The sequence below is a fragment of the Protopterus annectens genome, chromosome 2.part1 (assembly GCF_019279795.1).
Source record: "Protopterus annectens isolate FY-2018-M chromosome 2.part1, PAN1.0, whole genome shotgun sequence".
NCBI classification, from domain to species: domain Eukaryota; kingdom Metazoa; phylum Chordata; order Ceratodontiformes; family Protopteridae; genus Protopterus; species Protopterus annectens.
In genome coordinates this window covers 1422927062-1422943536 of record NC_056729.1, presented here as the reverse complement: position 1 = coordinate 1422943536, position 16475 = coordinate 1422927062, and the positions used below count along the sequence as shown (strand labels likewise).

Sequence of the window (16475 nt, the reverse complement as noted above, 5' to 3'; positions counted from 1 at the left end):
TTGGATTCTAAGCTTCCTCATGGAAAGGCCTCAAAGGGTTTGTGTGTCTGACAACAATTCTGAAAGCATAACCCTGAATACAGGAGTACCACAGGGGGTGTGTGTTAAGTCCTCTCCTATTCACCTTGCTGACACGTGACTGCATGGCCAGACATGAGTCAAATAAAATTATCAAATTCATGGATGACACTACTGTCATAGGTCAGGTGAGAGACAGAGAGGAGATAGCCTAAAGCAATGAGATCAAACATCTGTTGGGCTGGTGTGACAACAACTTTGCGCTGAATGTCAGCAAGACTAAGGAACTGATTGTGGATTTCAGAAGGTCTCAAGAACCACATCAACATCTAGAGATGAAAAGGGTGACAGTGGAAAGGGTCAAAAGTAGAAAGTTTCTGGGAGTAGATATCACTGAGGACCTGTCCTGGTCAGTCCATGTATCTTACACGGTCAAAAAAGCTCAGCAACGCTTGCATTTCCTAAGGAAACTGAGGAAGGCAAAATCATCAAAGACCATCCTCCAAACTTTTTACAGGGGTACCACCGAAAGCATCCTTACCAATAGCATCATCTGGTATGGGGGCTGCAAAACCTCTGATCGTAAGGCTCTCAGTTGAGTTGTAAGGGCAGCAGAGAAAATCATTGGTTCTCTCTTGCACCCCAGGAAGACCTACATGAATCACGCTGCATCAGTACAGCCAGGAAGATATCCAGTGAACCTTTGCATCCTGTAAATGGTATGTTCTCCCGCTTCTCCTCAGGTAGGGGATACAGAAGTAAGCACTGTAGGACTTCAAGAATTAACAGTTTCTTTATCCTCTCCATCAGACTACTGAAAAAATGAGCTAGGAGACTGTCAATGCCTTCTTCTCCTCCTACCACACAGTTATGCTGTACAGATCCTTACATATCTATGCTTTGTTGCACTATAAGTATTAAGCTTTGTCAACTGCAGTAACTAACTGATGTGTATATTTAACGTTGGTTTACACCTTACTTTACTGTAAGACTCTATGAAGTACAATATAAATCACACTGTGCAATATTCATGCTGATCACTCCATATGCTGCTTAGTTCTTATGTTATAGTAATGTCATGCGCATGCTGTTACTCAATTTTATTTATATGTAAAGTGTGTCTGGTCATATTATTCTTCTATTCTATTTTTACTTTTATTTTTATTATATTATTTTCTTCTTCTTCTCTGTGTGTGTTTTAGCACTGGGAACAAAGCATCGCAATTTTGTTCATCTACATTGTAGTGTACTTCTGAATGACAGTTTTCTTTGACTTCGATTTTGTATGTGATATACTAAAGGCAGAAGGATTGTGTGGCTCGTCCAGTCAGGATAAAAGAGATGGGTCTTTGAGGGTTCTGTTCAAGCAGCTTTAATATGTACAACTACATCAGGACTGAGGCTTAAGAACTTTAACTTACACAAACTTATAAACTAACTAGCTATTACACCTATACATGCTCATTCTCTGGCTGAACTCTTAAAATGGCACTGAAGCTAGCATGTGCTTGCTATTTATATGCATGTGCAGACCCTGAAACGCTTCTTAAATGTACAACACACAGATACTATTCTACATCCTCCCTTCTTTGAGAAATCAGTCATCTAATACTGACGACATTAATTGACATGCAATCAATAGAAACAATTCTTTGTCATGCAATTATACAGCACTAAATAAACAATTACATCCAGGTTGCTGTGTATTTCACACTAGGTCTGGAAATGCGACCAAATCGTGTGACATAGAAATTAGAATTAGGTCTAGCAACTGGGACTGGCTCTGCTGAATGTTCAACTTTAGGAACATCATCAGAAATGGAAGAAGAAGTTAAGACGTGTTCTGCAACAGGAACATTGTTTGGATTGTTCTGAAATCTACAGTCTGTATCACAGGAACAATGCTGTAATATCAATTCTGGTATAGGAAGAAGTCATCTGCGATTGCTCCTGTACTCCACACCCTCAGATTCTATGAAGTAGACTCTTGGCTCAGTATATATACTTGTTACTTGACCAATCTGGTCGAAACCTTTCACCATTTGTATCCTCACTGTGTCTCCTTCTTTCAATGGATGAAGTAATCTGCTCGATTTATCATAGCTGGACTTCTGGAAAGAATGCTTTCTGAATAACTGGGCTCTAATTGTCCTGTTGTTCTTAGTTTTAGGCCTCAAACAACTGGAACTAATAGGCAATCTTGTTCTGGTTTACCTAGACAGAAGTCTCTGAGCAGGCGAGAAAAGTATCGTCATGGGGTATGTTTCTGAGATTAAGTAAATTCAAAAACACATCAGTATTATCACACTTTGACCTCTCAAATAATTGCTTTGCACTCTGTACTGCACGTTCAGCTAGTCCATTTGACTGTGGATATTCTGGACTACTAGTAACATGTACAAAGTTGCATTATTTTGTAAATTTCTGAAATAACTGACTGGTAAATTGGGTACCATTGTCAGAAATAACTGTGTAGACTACCATGAACTGAGAAATGATGTTTCAACTTGGTGATAACAGCAGTGGATGCTAGATTAGGTAGTAATTCAATCTCAAACCAGTTCAAATAAGAATCTACCAACACTAAGTAATGCTTAATTGTTCCACTCGAACATATCAGTGGCTACTGTTGACTAAGGTAGTTCTGGAACTGGACTTAGCTGAAGTGGTTATTTTGGCAAATGTGGTTTAGTATTACTGCATACTGAACAAGAAGAATGTACTTTATCAATGTAATTTTACTAGAGAAGGCCATAATACTAGTTCTCTCGCCCTTCTTTTGGAAGATTCGGAACCTGGGTGACCACAATGCAAAATCTGGATATATTCATGTTGTAAGAAGCAGGAACAACAATTCTAGGACCTTTGAAAATAATGCCATCTTCCATCAACATTTCATCTCTGTAAGGAAACTAAGTTTGCACTTCAGGTGGTACACTAGAGTGCTTTGACAGCCATCCAGCATTAATGCAGTGGTTGAGCTTTTGCAAACAGTATGAGTCTTTGCATGATCTCTCAGCTCATCAAGTCTCGTGGTAGAAAAATTAAGCACTACCATGATGTCAAAGTCAAAATTCTCTGCATGAAGTTGCTCCACTGTATTTCTGGGCGATCTGGATAAGGTATCAGCCAGATAACCTTTCGTACAGACCATTTTGAAGTTGTACTTTTGCAATCTGAGCATCATTCTTTGTAATCTCGCTGGATCTAAAAGCAAAGGCTTCTTTAGAAGAGTGACTAGAGGTTGGTGATCAGTCTCGATCTCGATAGCTCAACTATAGATATAATCATAAAACTGTGAACATGCAAATACTATTGCCAAAACTTTTTTTCTCAATTTGAGCAAATTGCATTTCAAAATAACTCCAAAAAGATAAAACAACAAAAAAAAAAAACTTAGACAAAGACAACTGGCAGCACGACTGGAATCTCAATCCACAAATTTAATGAAGCACTTTTCGTCCAAAACATATAGTTGAACTTCATCAGATACTAAAATTCATACTAAACAAGTTTAAATAAGGCTGAATGAAATCAACCGATCTCTCCACCTTACAATTTAAAGACACAGTGTTTAAAAACCAACATTTAAAATCCAGTTCAGTTATCATATATATTTTTACTAAAACTATGATAACTAATAACTAATAGCAGCAGCAGCACAAAAATTGCAACCCTAAAGTTAATATTCAGCAGTTAATCAACTACTAAAAAAATTGAAGTAAAAAACAATACCACAAGGCAAATAAGGAATAGTATGTACTTATAATATTATTACTACAGTTTTTCATCTCAATAAGCTTTTCAGTTTCAAACATGATAGAACACATGTTGTTTAATCCAGGAAAATTATAGGCATTCAGGCAAATTTGCCGAAGAAGCTCCAGTTTTTCCAATAAAACTGTAAATGTTAGTTATCATAGTTTTAGTAAAAATATATATGATAACTGAACTGGATTTTAAATGTTTTTTTTTTAAACACTGTCTTTAAATTTTAAGGTGCAGAGATCAGCTGATTTTATTCACTATATGTTTTGGATGAAAGGCGTTTCATTAAATTTGTGGATTGAGATTCCAGTCGTGCTGTCAGTTGTCTTTGTTTCAAATTGCATTTCAGTTTGGTAAGAGTTCCAGAAGCATAGGCTACTGATCTGCCTTCTTGAAGAATAACTGCACTAAGACCAAATTTTGAAGCATCAGAGGAAAGAGTTGCTGGTTTACTGACATCATAGTATCTTAATGTAGGTGGGGTGGAAATTTTCTGCTTTTTGTCTTCAAATACCTTCTCTGGTGCTGTTCCAACCACGACCAAATAACATTTTTGTGTGTCAGCTTTCTTAAAGGTGCTGTCAGCTTACTGAAGTCTAGTATAAACTTGCCTAAATAGTTGATCATACCAAGAAAACATTGTACAGTCTGAACATCATCTGGTGCTGGCATCTCAAGAATGGCTGCTTGCTTGGATGGATCTGGTCGCAAGCCAGTGCTAGTGAATAAATGACCTACATATGTAACTTTTGGTAGTTTGAATTTGTACATCAGAGGATTGAGCTTTAAATTCACTTCTGGTGCTCTGTCTAGAACTTTCTTAAGGTTTCTCTCATGCTCTGCTTCACCATTGCCTCCAACCAATAAATCATCTACTATTATGGCACAAGGATAACCTGAAAAATTTTCTCCACTGCATGCTGAAAGACTTCACTTACAGAGTTTATTCCAAATGTCATCCTGAGCAATCTTTATCTGCCAAATGGGGTACTGAAAGTAGTCAGTAATGAGGATCTGCAATCAAGCATCAATTGCCAAAATGAACTTTTTGCATCCAAGACAGAAAAAACAGTGGCATTTGGTATTAGGGCTGCGACTTACTCAACTGTATGCATTGGATGATGCAGTCTCTTTAATGCTTTGTTCAAATCTTTTGGGTCAATACATATTCTGATTTCGTATGAGTGTTTTTTGTGGGCTGCTACTATGGACGGCACCTATTCAGATGGGTTTGTAACTGGACAAATTGTACCTTGCTGCACCATTTTATCCAGCTGAGCTTTAACTTTATTTTGCATGGCTATCAGAACTTTTCTTGCTGGTCTGACCTCTGGACTGACATCTGGGTCCATCTTCATGGAATACACAACTAAGTTTGCCCAATTTGTCATTGAAAACATCAGCATACTTTGAGAAAATAGCTTCAGTAAAATTGGAACTAGGATATGTGCTTATATAATTAACTTCTTTGGTAAAAGAAAGGAATTCATTCTCAAACTGTCGCTGAGACAAGCTGTAACAGTTCCTAGTCAAATAACATGAAAGCACTATGAGCCTTCAGTTTGAATTTCTTCACCTCCATAAGCAACAGGTTTCGCACAACTAGCCACACTGAGTTGTTTACCAGTTCTCACCTTAGTAAATGTGTCTGCTGACATAACATTACACTTTGAGTCAGTGTCCACTTTAAGCTCTTTGGATTTATCATTGATCTGGACAGTAAACAACACTTCATTATTTGCCAACAAATTTACTGCATCAACCTTTTCACCAATTACTGATGCACCATCTACGTAGAAAGTAGAATTACAGCTCTCTATTTGACCAACTTGATTTTTCGAGTGACCCTTCTTTATAACAGTGTGAGGTTTGCTTGACTTGTAAAACTTTTGAAAGTGGTTTCATTTTTAGCACTTGTGGCATTGCTGACCAAATGCTAAACAATTTTCCCTTTTAGATTCATGATTGGCACCACAATTGCAAGAGTTAATAAAGCCGAATTTGGGTTTTGTTGACTCACCCTTGTACTGCACTGAGCGTGTCCTTTTCTTAGACCTTGCTGGAAAACTACAAGGCTTCCCAGGCAAACCCGTAGGGATTGCAGCTGCCATGTGCTTAAGCCTGCTTCTGCTAGCCACATGTTGCATGCTGTCTAGATGTGGCTCTGGAGCCTGCTAAAACCATGCTTTTATCACTTGCAAGCATACTTGTGGGTCTTTCTGTAACTTCATGGATTTGATAAATCTCAATAACTTTGCTCAGCATTAAATCACTGTCATGAAGGAAAATCTTTCTCACTGCAGCACTATTAATACCACACACAAGCCTGTCCTTTATCAACTCATCTTTTAAGTCACCAAACAGACATTTTAGCTTTGTTTCTCAGGTCAATTATATAAGCTGCAAAAGTTTCTCCTGGTTTTTGATTTATTGTGTAAAACAAATGCCTCTCTAATGTAATATTTGTCTGGGGGTTAAACATTTCCCTGAACTTGTGCTTCAGACACTAAGCATCTTCCCCTGATTCAGCCTCTGCAACAATATGACAGTTTTCACCTTCTCCCTCATCTACTGCTGGCGCATACACAAATGAATGCTCTCTTTCAATGGCCTCTGACCAGCTAGGTTTAGCAAAATGAATGCCCCGGTGTATGCATCTTTGTCAGAATAAGCTGCTTGTATAAAAATATTGTACTCTTGCTCAAATATTCTCCAGTTCTCTGCAATATTCTGATCAAACACCAATGGTGACGGTTTTCGAAATACAATTGCCATATTGACACATACCAGTGAAGGCTTTCGCAAATATGCATGAGCACACACATACATATGCCAGAAATTTATACCAGTATTTGTAACTATGCCCAGTAGCACAACAAGCCTCTGAATAACTGAACTTTGCAAAATAAGTCTCTTGGGCACTGTAATACTCTTGAAACTACTGTTCTGTAAGAAATCACCTCTTATCAGTGTAATAAACATTTCAAAATAACTGCACTGTGCAAATGAACTGGGCAGAAGCAGCTCAGAGTAAGAAACATTTCAAAGTAACTGCACTTTGCGAATAAACAGTACACAGCACACTGAAACTTTCCCCAAATGGCTGTAAATTTGCTAAATAACTCTTTACAGTGCAAGAAACACTCTGTAATGGTGGCACTTTGCGAATAGACACAGCCAACACAAGAAACTTTTTGAAATGGCTGCACTTTGACTGTACTTCACAAAATAGTTGCACTTTGTACACAAACTCTTCGGAAAAAATGCACAGTAATAAGCACACACTGTAAGCACTTTTACACACTTTGAGATACTTCGAATAACTCTAGTTATGCCCTGAATGTGAAACAGTAGTTATGCCAAAACACAGTACTTTGACAAAAAATGCAGTCTCCTTGCTTTATTTTTGCTTAATGTGCCTTTTTTGCCCTTATTATTTTAGTTTTGCTCGTTTAATCTTTTTCCATGCCCATTATACTTTTCTTGTGCTCTTTTTACTCTAAACATGCTCGTTTTTCTTTAAACATGCTCATTTTGCAATTCCGAGATAATTCCAATCCCCTTATGTGCTTTTCTGATTATCGTTTTATAAAATATCTTAATTTTAAATATTTTGTTTAATTAATCAACCTTTTTGAGCCTCTTGTTTGTTTAATAATGTGGTTTGTGCCCTTATAATGTTCGGTTTTATCTTTTTTTATAAAATAAATCATCTGTGCAAGTTTTCATTACCTTTTGTTAGATTCCGGCCCTTTTTCATGCTCGTTTTCTCTTAGTTTGCCTTCATTGTTCTCTCTGTACCTCGCAGCCTTAAAAAGCAATCTTTGGAATCCTGGTTCGTTCTGACACCAGGTCGCTCGTCCAGTCAGGATAAAATAGACAAGTCTTTGTGGGTTCTATTCAAGCAACTTTACTATGTACAAATACATCAGGATTGAGGCTTAATAATTTTAACTTAGATAAACTTATAAACAAACTAGCTATTACACTCATACATGCTCACTCTCTGGTTGCACTCTTAAAATGGTACTGAAGCTAGCATGTGGTTATTTATATGCACGTGCCGACCTTGAAATGCTTCTTAAAGGTACAACGCACACACACTATTCTACAGATTGTATACTGAAAGGCATAACAATGTGGCAAGACTGTTACATTGGGGATTGTGCAAAATATTATTGTATTGAAGTGGCTGAAAAACATTGGAAACATATTGGAAATATCAGCCACAAAGCATAATAGAAAATGATGAAGTTTATAACACATGGGATCACCCACTACCAACAATTCAAAAAATACATGCAAGAAAACTAGATTGAGTACTCCATGAAAATAAGACAAAAGTAGCACTGATTACTGAAACCGCTACACCCACTGACTACAGTGTCTTACGTACACAGAGAGACACAAAGTCATAAAATGCCAGGATTTGCATATGGAAACAAGGGCAATGTGGAAGAAGAATACCTAGACAATTCTAGTAGTAGAGGCAACAAGTCTTATAAAAAAGAATTTACAGTCACACTTGGATATGTTACCAGTACATGTAACTCCATATGAAATGCAAAAGTCATTACTGGGCATATTGTTGGTGCTGGGAAGAGCACTTTTTGCTAACTTTAAAGACTGAAACAATACTAACTTCATGAACTTTAACTGTGCCTTGACATAGGAATGGGGTCCATTCCATTCTGGTATTAGAAACATAAGAGTTGGAGAAATTAAAAAAAAAAAAAAAGAGGTGCCCTGGGATACTGGCGGGACCCACTGAGGCTGTGCTTTTGGCTTTAGTAAGCACCACCTGCTCCCTGAAAATAGTTGGGGTGGGGCTTATGGTAGAAGGTATTTCACGAGGGAGGCAGGGGGAGTGGGATGGTGAAGTTTGAGCTGAATTTTGCAGATTCACTATGTCGCTCTGCTTAGTGAATGTGACACAACTGACCACCAGTTCTGCACACTGTGGGGTGCTGCCTTTGAAACTACAGACATAGCTGAAGAAGGCCTTGCGATTGTCTTTAGCGTATGAGGTTATCTTGACCTCCTAACTGGCCTTGCTGGACTTAATTACTTCTCAGTTTCCTATTGCGTTTAATTAGAGAACTCTTATTATGGAAAGTGCTCGTCCTGATTTTAGGCATGCTTTTTTCATTTTGTAATACACCCTATTAAGGTTTGGCTTCTACATGTGTGGTTTGTTTTGGGCTTACTTGTAATAGGTTCAGTGGCCTCTATACAGCCATTTACACAGTTGTACAGGGTTTCTGTGAACAAGCTACACAAGTTGCTGAGAACTCCATGTTGGGAGAGGCACTGAACTTTGACAAGCTATCACTTAATAGGATATAGTTTGCTTTGGAAAAGTTAACAGTTACAGGGTTTGCTGCTGTTGTAGTTTTGTGGTCTGACCTCACCAATGAGGAAGAGACACTGGGAAGTTTGCAACACTGTCTCATATTAGTTGAGTATCAGGTCTAGTATGTTTGAACCTCTGATGGGTGTGTGCACCATCTGGTCGAGGTATTTGCTTCAATGAAGTCCAGAAATCATTGTGCCTGTAAGCATGAGGCAGTGTACATTTCCCAGTCTATACAGGGTAGTTAAAATCTCCCATGAACAAGGTATTTAGTTTAATGGTAAGTGTCTCCAGTAGGTCTAGGTACGAGCCATGGGATTCTTGGGCCATAAAGGGTGACCTACAGCTTGCTAGGATATGGTATGGGACTTTGTCTATGGTGATTTGCACATGGATAAACTCCACAGCATTGTATTTAACCAAGCTAGAGGTATACTTGTTACTAATGCTGATCGAGACAGCTCCACCTTTTGTCCCAGTCTGTTCAGTTGATGAACTAAATGTGTGGAAGGCACTGAAGCCTTGCACTGCAGGAGTAATGTCTGTGGATTTAAACCCTGTCTTAGTAACAGCACAGATGTCTATATCCTCCACAGTGAGCAAAGCTTGTAGAGTGTGGTGTTTTGTTTAGGCTTCTAGCACTGAGCAGTAACATCTTTAGGTTTCTTTGGGTTTTATTTTCTATGTTGGTAGTTTCGTCAATTTGGCATTGTCCAAAAAGACTAAGGGTGTAGATACAGTTTTAGCCAATATTCTGAAGCTGGGGGGAGAAGTGCAAAGCAGCATGATTTGTTAGCCATGTCTTCCCATGCTGACAAATACTGAATCTCCCTGGAAAGACACCAGAAACAAAGCCAATTATTGAAGTCAATCATCTTTTGTTTGAACTGTGGCATCATTCTTGGTGAAGGTAGAATGCTGCTCAATGCAAGACACATACCTTCCTGAGACACATTCGGAGAGATCAATAATGTCTCTTCATATAGTAAGAGGATGGCATGTCTCAGGTCATTAATACCCACATAGACTATGATTGAATCATACTGGTACCTGTGGTGTAGTGACTTGAGTGCATGTGTAACTTGGAGGATCCTGGCACCAGACAAGCAGCTAACTATTATCTTTTCCTTGTTCGGTTTGGTGATAGGGACATCTGTGTGTATGTGTAGTACAACAGATTCCCTTATTACAAGAGTCCTCTTCATCCTCAGATTAGGCTCTGATGGAGCTTTTGCACATCAGCGAAATGAACAGCATCAGAACTACTAGATTTAAGGATTTAAATTTTGCTTGCGACATAAACAGGACATGTTGATGAGACAGATATACTATCCCCATAATCTGGAAAAGGTTCCCCATCCATGTGAAGCATACATCCATAAGCATATTTAAGTGTAACCTTGACCAGTGCATGAGAAATCAGAAATTCATACCCTACTATGGGCAGTAACTATGCCCAACCTAATATACCCCCCCACACATAACCTTTAGAAACTTCCCAACATATCCCCTTTCTAAGGGACACAATTAGTGGAAATTTGGCCAGGGCACTGGGGAACTTCCCCTACTCTTTTCAATTGCCCTCATGGGATCTTTCACATCCGCCTGAACTACCACCAACTCAAGCAGATGAGGCCTCAGTTTAACGTCTTATCTGAAGGATGACACTAACCAGTTGCAGCACCCCCCTTATGCTGCACTGCAGTGTCCGTAATCACTCTGCTTGATGTGGGATTAGAACCTACAGCTTTCTGTGGCAAAAGTGAGCATGTTACCATTTGCGCCAGTGACACTGCTATAGTAACTACGCCTACAAAGGCCCTGGTTGTTGTTAGCTTAGTACATGCCTACAATTTTTACTTTAACTTTATTACAACGTGGAAAAAAAGTAGTAAATTACAGTTAAGGAAACATGTGTTACAGATGTTTGCAGAAACACAAAATACCAGATCACATCAATTTACAAAAGTATTCTTGGTAAGGAAGAGTGTCTTACCTTGAACTTGGCTTTGGTTCTTCCTCAGATACTTTACCATTTAAACTACTGATATTAGTCTCTGCTTTCCTCTCTTTGCCTTTAGTAAGTTGTGGCCTATTTGTATCACTCCTCTTCTGAGAACCTGAAACTCTCTCTTCTGCTTGTGGCCCATTTTGTGTAATGTGCAGCTCTGCATCAGAGCTATGTGCAAGACATTTTACACATTTATTTGTTTTGAGTGATTCTCTAGTGTCATCTCTTTCAGTCTGCATGTTACAGCAACATACATCTTTTATTGTTCCATGGGTGGGTAGAGCACAGTTCAAAGTATCCAAGTTGTCACTTTCCTTTGACTTTGCTAAACTGTAGGAAGCATTTATAACTTTATTTTGGGAATGTGTTTCTTCTCTAGATGCTTCACAGGTATCCTCCTTGCTATCCTCACAGCTTCCACAACATACACACGAGTTTATTAGACAGTTTGAGGCAGCTACACTAAGCTTCTGTGATTCGCCTTCTTCCAGTTCATGTAACTGATCAGAAGCAGGAAGATTATCTGCAGTTTCAGGACTCAAAGGGGATTCTGAAACAGTTGGGGATTTTGGATTAAAAATTACAGTTGCTGAAATTTTCATTCCTCCTGTGCGATGTGCAATAATTTCTGCAGTCTCTGCCTCATCTCCATTTGCATCCCAGCCATTGAGGTATAACTGTGTATCAAGCCCCTCTGCACAAGTGCAAGTGACTGAAGATGAGTTTGCACCAGTTAATCCTTTTAAGGCATCTGTGGCATTACTCTCTTCTGTTTCCTTTAGGGATTGATGGATATCATTTTGACAGCCATTCTGAACAGCATGTTGTTTTTCAGACACAGGAAGCTGGCCAGTGCCATGATCAGGTGCACCAATACAAGCGAGTGTCTCTTCATTAACCTCCAAACCAACAACGGCTTCTCTTGCTCCATCCACATCATCCATAAAGAACACCCTATCTTCTTCATCTGTTGTATTTTCAAGGACACTTCTGTGAGGTGACCCTTCTTTGTCAGATGCAAGTCCTGATGTAGGTCTGTGAGCTGGTGACTGGCAAACACTTGGTGGGGAAAGCAAGGAAGACATCTCATCTCCAACCCTGTGGACCATCATATTAAGCTGTTCCAATTCTTGTTCATCATACTGCATTGAGCAGGCTAACTCTGCTTCTGTATTTTCAGCTTTTGCTGAAAGCCTGTCTTCTAAAGGTAAGGCCACAGTCAATACTGGTGGAATGGAAGACGATACATCAGGATCAGGTCCAACATGAAACTCTACATCTTGTGATATACAAAGATTACGTTCCAGTGAGTGCAATTCATCCTCAGTCAGAGTTTGCAGAAGGTCCCTAAAAAAGTAGCTTAACGTTATTTGCATTCTTGTGCTACAGAATTGGATAGGTGTTACTACAAAAACTTCAAACAAATGTGAACACACTGAGACTAAACAAGAAAAAGCTATTTCAGAAAAAAGGATACTTTGTCATTTACTTATACTTTGGTAACTTGTCTTGGTCAAACAATGCTATATCAGACTGTATAACCCACTTATTTCAGTAACTAGTTATATTCATAAAATAAGAGGTTATGTACTCACCATAACGTTCCATCTGAGTAGGAAACTTCCATTTGTCTGCAACTTTTGGGTATAGGATCCGATCTTGGATCCGAGCCGGCAACTTGTTTCACAGCTATCAGATCCGAGCTCCTAGCTCCGACCCTTACCCATAATCCCCTGCCAACCCTGACTAACCTCAGATCAAGTTTGCCCTCCTACAAGCAGCTAAAAGGCTAAATACGTCCCGAATGGGACTAGAAGGAGGACATCCAGGAACTAAAATTCTGAAGGTCAGGGGGAAGGAGGGGGGGGGTGGTTGCAGACAAATGAAGTTTCCTACTCAGATGGAATGTTATGGTGAGTACATAACTTCTTAATCTGAAGTAGGCACTTCATTTGTCAGCAACCTTTGGGACAGAGTCCAAAGCTACCTGGAACTTGGGCGGCCATCATGGAAGGATATTCCGGAGCACTGCGGAGCCAAAAGATGCTCTCCCTCTGGAGATAACATCCAGCTTATAATGGTTGATAAAGGTATGAGATGAGGCCCAAGTGGCTGCAGAGCAAATATAGTCTAAAGACACTCTAGACCTAAAGGCAGCAGAGGTAGATATGGAGCGAGTAGAATGTGCACAAACTCCCTGAGGTGCGGGCTTCCCAGAACTTTCATAGGCCAATAGAATACACTGTGAGATCCATCATGATAAAGTGACCTTAGAGACAGGTTTACCCAAGTTAAATTTGGCAAAGGAGATGAACAACTGGTCGGATTGTCTATGACCAGCAGTCCTGTGAATGCAGAAGCGCAGTTGTCTATGCACATCTAACGAATGCAGTTTGTATTCTCCTTTGTTCTGATACTTAGGAAAGAAGACTGGCAGGTTAATGGATTGGTTGATATTAGCCTCTGAAGCCACCTTGGGAAGGAACGAGGGATTGGTCCTGAGGTACACTCGATCCTGGTGAAAGGCCAAATACGGGGTTTTTACACGAAGGGCCTGAAGTTCAGAAACTCTTTTCGCTGAAGTAATAGCGACAAGGAATGCCGTTTTCCAAGATAGGTACTTAAGATCAACCGAAGCAGCAGGTTCAAAAGGGGGAGCTGTTAAGGCCTGTAGGACTACTGATAAATCCCAAGGGGGTACAACTTCCTTGACAGGAGGTCTGAGCAGGAAGGTACCCTTGAGAAATGTTTTACACAATTTTGCCGTAATCAAAGGGCCTGACTCATGTCCCACATGGTAATGAGAAATAGCTGCCAGCTGAACCTTGACCGTAGAGCAGCTAGCCCCCTGATGAAACAGACCTGTAAGGAAATCCAACACAGTGGGTAACAGTGCTGTGAAGGGATCTAAGTTATGATTCTCCGCCCAGATGGAGAAACGCTTCCACTTACTGCGACAGACCTTTCTAGTGGAAGGTTTGTGTGCTGCTACTAGGATGGCTTTAACTGGGGAAGAGATTCCAGGAGTCCTGACTAGGAGTGGAACTGGAGCAGCCAAGCTGTCAACTTGAGGTTGTCCAGGTTCGGGATCGGGAGATCTAGGGGATGAGATATTAGATCTGGTAAGGGATCCAGAATCCAAGGAGGATTTACCAGGTGAGACCACAGGTAAGGGAACCACATTTGATGAGGCTAGAATGGGGCAATGAGGATCATTCTGCTCCCCAACCGACTGGTTTTCTGTATGAGTTTCAGCATCAGAGGTAGAGGTGGGTAAGCATAAAGTAGACCGGGAGGCCAAGCATGCACCAGAGCGTCTCTCTGGGAATCCCCGAAGGGGGGAATTAGAGCAAAGTAACTGTTGCATTTCGTATTTGAGGGAGAAGCGAAGAGATCGCAACAGGGTTGCCTCCACTCGGCAAAAATCCGCTTCACTACCTGGGGATTGAGAAACCACTTGTAAGGGGAAAGAATGGTGCAGCTGAGCCTGTCTGCCAGTGTGTTGGACCGTCCCAGAATGTGCGTTGCAATAAGAAAGTGGTTGGTGGAGATCACCCATTCCCACACTCTCATGGCCTCTCGACAGAGAGGAAAGGACCTGGTTCCCCCCTGTTTGTTGATGTACCAGACAACTGACATGTTGTCCGTCTGTATCGCAATAGTTCCTACAGGAAGAAGGTTCTGAAGTGTTTGCAACGCCAATAGCACTGCCCTCATCTCCAGGACACTGATATGCAAAGAGGTCTCTGTGTCGTTCCACGTGCCTTGGACAGTCCTGCCTGAGCAATGCCCCCCCCCCCACCCAAGGCGAGAGGCATCCGTGGTCACTGTGGCAAGGGGAGGAGGCGTGGAGAAGGGACGTCCCGTATGGAGGTCCGGAGACTGGAGCCACCATAAGAGAGCCCTCCTGCAAGCCCTGCTGAGGGGAATAGGATGGCTTAGGGAGCAATGTAGAAAGGACCACTGGACTTGAAGGGTCCATTGCAGGACCCTCATATTCAGAAGAGCCAATGGCAGAAGAGTGATTGCTGCCGCCATGGAGCCTAGAGCCCTCAGGACCAACTCCGCCGATGGAGCTTCTAACTGGAGGATGGCCCGCACATGAAGCCTCAGGTTTTGCAGTCGTTCCGCAGTCAGGAATGCTAGAAGGTTTCTCGTATCCAACTTGGCCCCTATAAACTATATCACCCGAGTCGGAGCAAGAGAAGATTTGTCCCTGTTGATGGTGATGCCCAGCTGGGGAGCATGCCGGAGGAAGTAGTCCCTGGCTGAGCGAACTAGCAGATGCCTTGTCGGGGCAGTCAGGAGCCAGTCGTCCAGGTATGGAAAAACCTGCATTTCCTGGAGTCTCAGGTGGGCCGCTATCACTGCTAATACTTTGGTAAACACCCTGGGGGCTGTGGTGAGGCCAAAGGGAAGGACCCTGAACTGGTAGTGACTGGCTCCCAGCCGGAAGCGGAGGAACCTCCTGGATCATCTGTCCATCAGAATGTGGTAGTAAACATCCTTGAGGTCTATTGAGCACATCCAGTCGTTCTCCTGCAATAGGAGGAGGATGGATTGAAGAGTGACCATCCGGAATTTTTGTTTGGTTACCGACGGGTTCAAAAGGGAGAGGTCGAGAATTGGCCTCAAGTCCCCCGTGTTTTTTAGCACCAGAAAGAACCTGGAGTAAAAAGCTAATCCGCGCTGGTCTGGGGGGACGGGTTGGATGGCTCTTTTTTCTAGGAGCTGCTGAATTTCTGCAGCTGCTACCTCCCTCTGATCGGGTGGTACATCGGGGAGGTTTCTGAGTTTGGGGACATGATACAGGGGAATATGGTAACCTTTGGATATGATACGAAGCACCCAGCGATCTGATATGATGGACTCCCAAGCTGCCAGGTGCCTCGAGAAACGCCCCCCCCGACTGCCTCCAGAGTGGAGCAGTCGGGCAACCCCTCAGGGTTGCTGCATGGGCCAACCAGAGAAGGTTTCTCTGGACCCAAAATTCTTCGGGCCCCCTCTGCCTCTAGGGCGGCATCCTCCCTGTCCTCCTCTGCCACGGAAGAACTGACTGTCCAGAGCAGGCTGGGAATGTTGCGATTTCCGGAACCACGTCGTCTTCTGTCCCTTTTGGTTCTTAGAGAAGGTCCTCTGGGGAGCATAGAAGCAGACTCCGATGGCAGACAATGTCTTCCCGTCCTTTTCGCTCTGGACTAAAGTCTCGCGAACTGTCTTGCCAAATAAGGCAGAACCATCAAAAGGGGCATTCGCAAATGACGCCTTGAAGGGTTCCGCAAAGTCACAATGTCAGAGCCAAGCCTGGCTTCCCATGACTAGGCC

General features: G+C 41.5%; 1 protein-coding gene across 1 annotated transcript in view; it reads right to left on the bottom strand.

Annotated features, from left to right (window-relative positions):
• Positions 1-16475, bottom strand: part of ZFYVE28 (zinc finger FYVE-type containing 28) — a 2243904-nt gene that overhangs the window by 924095 nt on the left and 1303334 nt on the right. The window contains exon 8 of the mRNA XM_044062894.1: positions 11136-12497. Within this exon, the coding sequence (XP_043918829.1) occupies positions 11136-12497 (1362 nt within the window). The remainder of the gene's footprint in view (positions 1-11135; positions 12498-16475) is intronic.